The following is an 8339-nucleotide window of genomic DNA, read 5'->3' as shown; positions in this document are numbered from 1 at the left end:
TGTTTGAGGCTGCAGGTGTGTTTCTGACTACACATGTTCCTCCCTCAGGTGTAGGAAGAGAGTTTGTTTACCTTTTTGAACTTCTCTGTCAATGTCTTTCAGGATGGACCAGTAGATGCTATCTGCTGCACGGAGGATGGACGCCACCTGCTGAGCTTTGGAGCTCTTCAGCTAAATTAAAAGTAAACAACAATCAGTGAGCGTCTGTTGAAGGGTGGAGTATTGATAAACACCTTGGTGCATTACTGCGTGTTAGCATCGTGCTACAGCATGACATCATCACCCTACATCAGAATGACATCATTACCTGGCTCTGGAGGAAGAGCAGATTCTTCAGGCGGCTCTGCCAGAAGTCTATCTCCTCTGCAGGAAGTGGCTTCAGTCCATCTAAAACCTGTCTGGACCAATCCTGATGCACAAAGTCAGACACTAGCTCTGCCCACTCGACAACAGTCCCCTCACAGGCGTGGAGAAGTGCTACATCTGATACCTTCCTGTTAGAGGAGAGACACTTCCTGTTAGAGGAGAGACACTTCCTGTTAGAGGAGGGACACTTCCTGTTAGAGGAGAGACACTTCCTGTTAGAGAGAGACACTTCCTGTTAGAGGAAAGACACTTCCTGTTAGAGGAGACACTTTCTGTTAGAAGAGACACACTTCCTGTTAAAGGAGAGACACTTCCTGTTAGAGGAGAGACACTTCCTATTAGAAGAACGAGACACTTCCTGTTAGAGGAGTAACCAGTGACATATATTCTATGGATGTGCTGTCACATGACTTATGATGAGTCAAAAACGGCGCCATCTTAAGGAAGTAATTCCTTTCAACCTCTCCGCTCAGCAATGCTGTGATGCCTTCACATTGTGCTGCATTTTCTGCACAAATCATCACAGAAAATGTCCGGATGGCAAAACATTTCATCAATAATTGTGTTTTAATTTAATAATAAGAAGGAGGAGAACTGAAGGCCAAGAGTCTGATCTGTGAGGAGCTCAGAGCTGGAACCACCTGCAGCTAGGTCAGTAAATGGGACATCTTGATGTGTATTCCATGAAAATTAGGAGGTTTATGTCATTGTATGTTATATCACAGATCTACTCAGTGTTCAAATATTAATGTGATCCCTTATCTTACACAAAACACAGTCAGGTGACCCTGTAGCTAATGTTACTCAACTCTCTTTATTATTGTATTAGAAACTTTTCAAACTGAAAAAAACTTTTTACAAGTTTTTTTTATTGATTGTATTTAAAGTATGCAGCTGAGAGAACTTATCAGGAAATCAACAGTGACTTTAATCAGTTTCTTTTCATTTAACAGGTTAGAATCTGCTGATCGACTCAACGATTACCAGATGTTTCCAGCTGTGCTCCCTGACCTCTGATGATGTCCTTCAGGCAGCCAACTGAGTTAGATGGAGACTCAGCAGAGGAAGCAAAAGAAGCTCTTTATAAATGTTAAAAACAGGCTATGAATAAGATAACTAATTAAACTGTGGTTATAATAATTAACTCCTGATTAATGAGTTTAGTTCTTCGTGTCATGGCTGTAGGATATAAGTCCTTGATTGGGGGTGAGACAGGTACAGGTGAGACAGGTACAGGTGAGACAGGTGAAGGTAACATCGGTCTTACAGCTCTGTATGGGCCACAGTCCCTCTGTTGTCATGGTGACCATCATGGCGGCTGTTGTGGCTGCTGACAGCATCAGGGTGAGGCAGGAATGTGTGTCCTTCCATCTGAGCCTTCATCACCATCGCTGCCCTCCTCTTCCTCTCCAGGACCGTCAGAGCCTCCTGGGCCACGCCCCCAGCCCACCTGTTGCGGCTCGCACAGTTGCTAAGCAACGGACAGGCGACCTGAAGACAGACAGGAAGTGGAGCTGAACTTAGATTCTGAACATCTTGGAACCCGTTAGTCAGAAGTTGGACTGGTTCTGTCGGGTTCTGTTGGGTTCGGTTCGGACACATAATAAAGCTCCGGTTCTGGTTTTGAAGGAGGTCACCTCCTCAGTGAGTCCAATCAGGACGCTTAGACCTCCTCCTCCTTCTATCTCCTCCAGGTCCAGCTCGGTTCGGCTGTCTCGGACAGTCTTGGACACACACAGGACCTTGGTGTGGACTCCCGGGGGGAAGCTGAGGTCGGCTCGGACCCCGGAGTCCGGCTGCAGGTGGACGAACAGCGGCCGCTGCTCCTGGCTGCTGCAGAACCCGTTCAGAACCTCCGCGTTGATCTCGTCCGTCTCCAAGTCCCGCCATCTGTCCGGGTCCAGCCTGAAGGAGTTCAGAGCAAAGATCCGGACGGATTGGAGCGGCCCGTTCTGGTTCTGGTCCATTTCAATCTTCACAGAAAAACGATGATGAGAAACGGAACCGTTAACTTCTAACGGTTCCGTTAGACGCGTTCACGGACCGCCCAGAACTGTCGGAAATGCTAGAGTTAGAGTCCCTCCTGTAAACAGTCAGGACAGAACAGCTGGCTTCAGTTTAGATAATAAACTCTGACACAGGTGGGACACTTGAAGTTTTACCTTGATGAAAAGTGAAATATCCAATTCTGCCTACAGCTTGTGAAGGCAACTCAGAATATAAATTATTATTTTTTATTTCAAATCTGTTATGTGACACATTTCAACACCATGTTAAACTGAAGGTTTATTAGTAAACAAGAAGAAAAAGACAAATAAAACATGATGTTTATCAGGTTAGAAGTGAGCTGAATGCTGTTTATTTCTCAGTCAGTGGTGTTTGGTGTCAGGACATCTTTATCATCAGAAGAAGAAGACGAAAAGTGCTGTGATTGGTTGAATCTTTGTGGCGTCATGAGCAAGAGATATAAAAGTGATGCCATGCCGGCTCGACCATCGCCCGGATGAACAAGGTTCATGTGAGATCTTGGAGAACCAGGACATTCTGAGGAGAAATGGGCTACAGGAACAGGACATTCATGGATGAGGGCAGAGAACTCAACACTTGGAATGCTGCCATATGAGCCCAGAGAGAGGGGCTAAAAGGATGTGGGATCATAGGTACCCATCATCCAAACTGACCCTGAAACAACTTCGAACCCAGTGTTCCAACATTCCTACAATCATTCCTACAAACCTACAATCACACCAAGGCAAGGGGAGGCAGGACGACAGGTCAGGGGGGAGACGCCATCATCTCCATCGTCTGAAAATGGGTATAAAATCCTGAGAAGCTGAATACAAGAGCAGCTGACCAGAGAATGAAGATTGTGACCAAGCTAGATAGCTACCTGCACCCTAGGAGTCTGCTAGATGTGAGTGCAGCACTGCTCAGTATCCTTACTGACACCATCACAGAGACCAATAGGCTGGTACGCACCTCAGCTATAAGACCAAGCCTACAAGCACTAAGGAGCATTGTCCCCCATGGCTTCGATCAAGACAACATGGAGAGAAATCAGCCAGCTGTCAGACAGAGAGGTGCACTGAAAAAGGATCCACCACAGAAATACCACAACTTGTCCATACCTAAGGTTCTAGGTACGGCTGAGACGAACGGGTTCATGGGTCAGTACCTGAGCGAGGCACAGAAGAGAACCGGTACCAACACCAGCTACTCAGTGAGGCCTGCGTGGATCTTCATGTTGGACATCAGCAGGACATATTTGGTACTTATTGTTCATGTCTTGCTGTGTTGACCAGAACCAGACTTTCCATAGGTTTGATTTGGACTTAACTATAAGTTGTTTTAAAAAATGGAAAAAAAATAAAAAATTAATATTAAAAATAAAACTTTTTTTATTTTTTTTGTTGGGCTCCTGTGAATTTCCATACATAAAACATTTCAAGGATTTTCTTTCCTTCTTTTATTTTTTAGGAGCTTGACCTTTGCCCCGGAAGTGAACACCCCGCTCTTGTTAGTGGCTCTGAACTCTGATGTTCGGTTAGGGTTCGGTTTCACTGACAGAACCTGCGCCAGCAGCGGACCAAAGCGATGCAGATCGACACGCTTTCACCGGTAAACAAATCGTCCGAACCGGGCCGGGTCCAGCCGAACTCGGTCAGAACTGCTCTGGCGGAGCTAACCCAGTTAGCCGCTGCCGCCGAACCCCATTCAGAAAACACAGCATTTAAGTGGCAGACTGTCCTGTGTTCTGGATCCACTCAGGTCCAACAGAACCGCTGCAGTCTGTTAAAGGCTCGGTTCGTTATGACCGACCGAGCTGATGGAAAGGTTTGGACCTGAACCTGGTCTCAGAATCCCGGATTAATCGATTTATTCCGTGTATTAACTTCAACTTCATGAAGCTGAAAAATGAATGGAGTTTGGTGAGGATTTTACAACTGGTTCTGATCAGTACTGATCCAGGGATTATTGGTTCTGTGACCAAAGGTCCAGTCTGATCAGTAATTCAGATAGTTTTGATCAGATTCCTCTCAGTCTAGTGAAGTACTGATCTGAGTTCGGCCCGGTTCTGTTGGACAGGTCAGTTCTCATGATTGTTTTCTGTGCAGGATGTTTAGGTCCTGCTGGGCTGCAAGGTTGGGCTCAAGGTTCCGATCCGGTCCAGGATGTTGATCTTTTCATGTCAGAACCTCTGGTCACCTACAGAAACGGTTCTGGTACTGGGCTGGTTCCTCTGCTGGTATCAGAAGTTATGTGTCGTTTCAGGATGATGTCACCAAAGTTGGGATCAAACTGGAACCAGACGAGGACGTGGAGATCTGCTCCTATCCTGTCCTGAAGAAGCTGTCCGTCAAACTGACTGACTGCAGGGTGTGGCTGGAGGGTCGGGACTTCCTGTCTCTGGAGGGGCGGGACTTCCTGTCTCTGGGTGAGTTTCAGAAAAGATGTCCATCTAAAAACACTCACGGGTTGCATTTCTTCTAACGACCCGTTTGAAATTAATCCTGTAAAGTTCTGGATCAGTTTGTGTCTGGTTCTGAAGGTTGGAGCAGAACACCAACAGACTACTGTGTCTAATGTGACCTCTGCCCCCCCAGGTGATTGCCCTCAGCTCTGTAACCCACGGTGGCAGCGGCAGAACGCCACCAACAGTGGCAGGAGGATGGCGTACTGTCCCGAGTGTCACAAGGGGTTCTATAAGGAGTTGCACCTGGAGGCCCACCTGCGGACCCACCGAGGACAGAAACCCAATGAATGCTGGTGCTGCGGGAAGACCTACCCGACTCTGATGAGCCTGGTGCTGCACCAGCAGGTCCACAACCGCAGTGAGCCGTACCGCTGTTATTACTGCAACAAGACCTTCGCCCTGAAACGGGACTGGAAGACCCACCACCGAACCCACTCCGGGACTAAACCCTTCAAGTGTTGGTTCTGTGGAGACGGATTCATGGAGCAGAACCAGCTCAGTGAGCACCTGGAGGTGCACAAGGGGGAGAAGTGCTACCACTGCACGGTTTGTGACAAAATGTTTGTGTCCTACCAGGGCTTCAACTTCCACCGCAAGTCCCACAAGAACCCAAAACCGCTGCCGTGCCCCAAATGCTCCAAGAGCTTCAGCAACCCACAGAGCCTGAAGGTGCACCAGGTGACCCACTCCAACACAAAGCCACACACCTGTCCCATCTGCGGAAAGAGCTTCAAGCTTCAGAGCAGCCTGCGCTGCCACCAGCGCACCCACGGGAACCTAAAGGAGTACCGCTGCACTGAGTGTGGCAAGTGTTTTTCCAGTCTGCAGGGCCTGAAGCTGCATGACCGCACCCACACCGGCCTCAAGCCCTACAGGTGCTCTGAGTGCGGCAAGAGGTTCACACAGTCGCCCCACCTGAAGGCACACATGGTCACCCACACTGGAGAGAGGCCCTTCCTCTGTACCACCTGTGGTAAGAGGTTCACCCAGTCCTCCCACCTGAAGTCTCACATCACACTGTTCCACGTGGGCGAGAAGCCGTTCCGCTGCAATGACTGCGGTAAGAGCTTCACCATAGCCCACTACCTGAAGATGCATCGGCTCAGCCACACCAAGGAAAAGCACTACCAGTGCTCGTACTGCCAGAAGTCCTTCTCCTACCACAACTCGTGGAGGGCGCACGAGAGGATCCACACCGGGGAGAAGCCCTTTGTCTGCCGCGAGTGCAGCCGCTGCTTCACCACGTCAGGCTCGCTGCTAAGCCACCAGAGGGCCAAACACACCGGAGAGAGGAGCCACTACTGCATCACCTGCGGCGAGTTCTTTTTGACCAGCTCGCAGCTGCGCGTGCACCAGCTGGACCACACCGGAGAGCGGCCGCACGCCTGCAGCTGCGGCAAGACCTTCAAAACCAAAGGAGTGCTCCGCTTCCACCTGAAGAGGTTCACCGAGCACCGACCTGCCGAGTGAGAGAACCCCGCCTCCAACCAGAGTTTCTGCAGAGAGACCTCGCCTTCGACCGGGCTGCAGTGGGACGGACGCTGCTGTCTTCAGAGTCGGCTCTACCCGAGAGCAGCAGCTTTTTAGGATTATTAGAATCACTACATGATGCTAGAAATGTGTTCCTAACCTGACACTAAGACTGAACTGAGACCCATCCGCTGACGGACTCTGAGGTCAACACTCGGTTCTGACCGTGTCAGAACTAAGACCTGTTAATGCTGCCATTTCACAATAAAAGCTGAATCATGTTCAGTTTCTGGTACCTGAATCAGGATCCGTAGAACCCATTCATTAGGTCTGTCTAGTTCCACCTCTCAATCATCCTCAGATGTTTGTTGTTGTTGTTGTTTGTTCTGTAACAAAAACCATGCATGTTTTATCATGTTTGTAATGAACGTCACAGCTTGAAATAAAGACCAACTAAAACGTTTCTGTTTCTCTTTATTGTTTGCTGATAAGTTTCTCAGCATATTTACTTTTTATCATACACAGAAATAAGCTATTTTCTCAGTAAATTACTTGTAAGTATAAAGTTAAAAAAAAAAAAAGTTAAATTGCTTTTATTGTGAAGGCAGAAATCCCGAAGTCTGGCTTCCGGTCGTTATGTAAACAATAAAGATGGCGGTGTCCTGTGTTCTCCGTTCACTGCTGAGTCGAACTTTGAGCAGGTTCGGGTGTTCTGGAGCACCCAGGTGAGTTTTATTGCCACAGCACACCGCGCGGTTCTGGTTCTGGTTCTGGTTCGGTGTTTACTGGCAGACTTCCGGTGCTAACCGAACCGAACCGCCTCTTTCAGCGCGTGCGATTCGGTCATTGTGACGCAGAACCGGTTCGGGGAAGAATACCATCAGGATCTGTGGGGAGAACAGGGAACAGGTGGAGGGATGAGAGGGAGGCTACAAGGTCAAAGGTCACAAAGGTCCAGGAGGACAGGGAGTGAGGTGAAGAGGTGAAGAAGAGAGTCCAGCAGGATGGAGTCGATGGAGAAAAGGTTCAGGAGAGATTTGTGACGAAAGGGTGGCAGCAAAGGTCAAAGGTCAAAGGTTTACAGACAGTGGTGAGAGCAGCCATGTTGTCTGGTTTGGAGACAGAACAGGAAGTGTCAGAGCTGAAGATATTGAGGTTGTCCTTGGGAGGGACGAGGATGGACAGGGTTAGGAATGAGGACATCAGAGGTCCAGCACAGGTTGAAGGACTGGGAGACAAAGACTGAGACGGTTTGGACATGTCCAGAGGAGGGACAGAAGGATGTTAGAGACAAAGAGGACATGGAGGGAGTTGGAGTGAAAAGGGAACAGCCAAAAGAAGAAGAAGATTAAATATAAACCTATCCCTGGCTTTATTCACTGGGGTTTGGGTGTTTGACATCAGTTGGTGATAACAGCGAACATCTTAACAACAAATAATTTTTTTACTCGTTTTGATCAGGCATCATCACAGCCTCCTACTCTGGACTTCCTGTATCGTGACGTGTTTCTGTTCAGCTGCTTTATTAATAACACATTTCAGGAGGAAATAATAATTACTCAATGTGTTATTGACCCCACCTGACTCTCAGGTGACAGCTGGACCTCTGTCTCTGGTCTTCTCCAGGCACAGTTACACTGCTGATCAGATTATTTCTGAGGCAAGAGATCACACGGCATGCTGGGTAACTGTCAAAGGACATGAGGCCACCAGGAGGAACATTCCTAAAGGACCACGAGGAGGAGAAGGAAGAAGAATTCTGTGGGCAGCGGTTGGTAGGTGGAGTCACACCAACCTCCAATCAGAAATCTGTTATTTACCGGCTTCCTGCTCCTCATGCTGTGTCTGTGTGCCGCAGCCTTCTCTCTGTTCAGCAGCACTGAGGAAGACAAGCGTGATGAAGCTCAGAGGAAGGAAGACGAAATGATCCTGCTGCTGAAGAAGGCCAAGGTATCAGAACTCTGAAGGAACCAACAGCAGCAACTGAACTTTCACTGTGTGACATCTGTCCTGAGAGCACCATGAGACG

General features: G+C 48.4%; 3 protein-coding genes across 3 annotated transcripts; 2 read left to right on the top strand and 1 right to left on the bottom strand.

Moving 5' to 3' along the window:
- Positions 1-27: 27 nt before the first annotated feature.
- On the bottom strand, positions 28-2431 carry LOC108229500 (dynein heavy chain 17, axonemal). Its single transcript, XM_017405170.3, has 4 exons — positions 2004-2431; positions 1634-1857; positions 308-494; positions 28-171 (listed from the first exon to the last, which is right to left on the bottom strand). Exons 1-4 carry the CDS (start codon positions 2331-2333, stop codon positions 28-30), a joined length of 885 nt encoding a protein of 294 aa, XP_017260659.3. The 5' UTR covers positions 2334-2431.
- Positions 2432-3852: 1421 nt separating this feature from the next.
- On the top strand, positions 3853-6773 carry LOC108229499 (zinc finger protein 501). The gene is made up of 3 exons (XM_017405169.3): positions 3853-3984; positions 4639-4801; positions 4971-6773. The coding sequence occupies exons 1-3, from the start codon at positions 3961-3963 to the stop codon at positions 6308-6310; spliced, it is 1527 nt and encodes a 508-aa protein (XP_017260658.1). The 5' UTR covers positions 3853-3960; the 3' UTR covers positions 6311-6773.
- Positions 6774-6922: 149 nt separating this feature from the next.
- ttc19 (tetratricopeptide repeat domain 19) lies at positions 6923-8326 on the top strand. The gene is made up of 3 exons (XM_037974524.1): positions 6923-7035; positions 7937-8085; positions 8169-8326. The coding sequence occupies exons 1-3, from the start codon at positions 6962-6964 to the stop codon at positions 8273-8275; spliced, it is 330 nt and encodes a 109-aa protein (XP_037830452.1). The 5' UTR covers positions 6923-6961; the 3' UTR covers positions 8276-8326.
- The last annotated feature ends 13 nt before the right edge of the window (positions 8327-8339 follow it).

This window comes from Kryptolebias marmoratus, unplaced genomic scaffold, assembly GCF_001649575.2.
Source record: "Kryptolebias marmoratus isolate JLee-2015 unplaced genomic scaffold, ASM164957v2 Scaffold186, whole genome shotgun sequence".
In the NCBI taxonomy this organism is placed as follows: Eukaryota; Metazoa; Chordata; class Actinopteri; order Cyprinodontiformes; family Rivulidae; genus Kryptolebias; species Kryptolebias marmoratus.
Note: the sequence above shows the minus strand (reverse complement) of the source record. Positions and strands in the feature narration are given on the sequence as shown.

Bases quoted from the DNA above. Each gene is read 5' to 3' on its own strand.
- LOC108229499 (XM_017405169.3), top strand. From the start codon at position 3,961: ATGCAGATCGACACGCTTTCACCG. The intron at 3,985-4,638 runs GTAAACAAATCG...GTGTCGTTTCAG, and splicing joins AGATCGACACGCTTTCACCG to GATGATGTCACCAAAGTTGG. The intron at 4,802-4,970 runs GTGAGTTTCAGA...CTGCCCCCCCAG, and splicing joins GCGGGACTTCCTGTCTCTGG to GTGATTGCCCTCAGCTCTGT.
- LOC108229500 (XM_017405170.3), bottom strand. From the start codon at position 2,333: ATGGACCAGAACCAGAACGGGCCGCTCCAATCCGTCCGGATCTTTGCT. The intron at 495-1,633 runs GTAAGACCGATG...CTCCTCTAACAG, and splicing joins ACTGTGGCCCATACAGAGCT to GAAGGTATCAGATGTAGCAC. The intron at 172-307 runs GTAATGATGTCA...CTTTTAATTTAG, and splicing joins TGCTCTTCCTCCAGAGCCAG to CTGAAGAGCTCCAAAGCTCA.
- ttc19 (XM_037974524.1), top strand. From the start codon at position 6,962: ATGGCGGTGTCCTGTGTTCTCCGTTCACTGCTGAGTCGAACTTTGAGC. The intron at 7,036-7,936 runs GTGAGTTTTATT...GGTCTTCTCCAG, and splicing joins GGGTGTTCTGGAGCACCCAG to GCACAGTTACACTGCTGATC. The intron at 8,086-8,168 runs GTAGGTGGAGTC...TGTGTGCCGCAG, and splicing joins AATTCTGTGGGCAGCGGTTG to CCTTCTCTCTGTTCAGCAGC.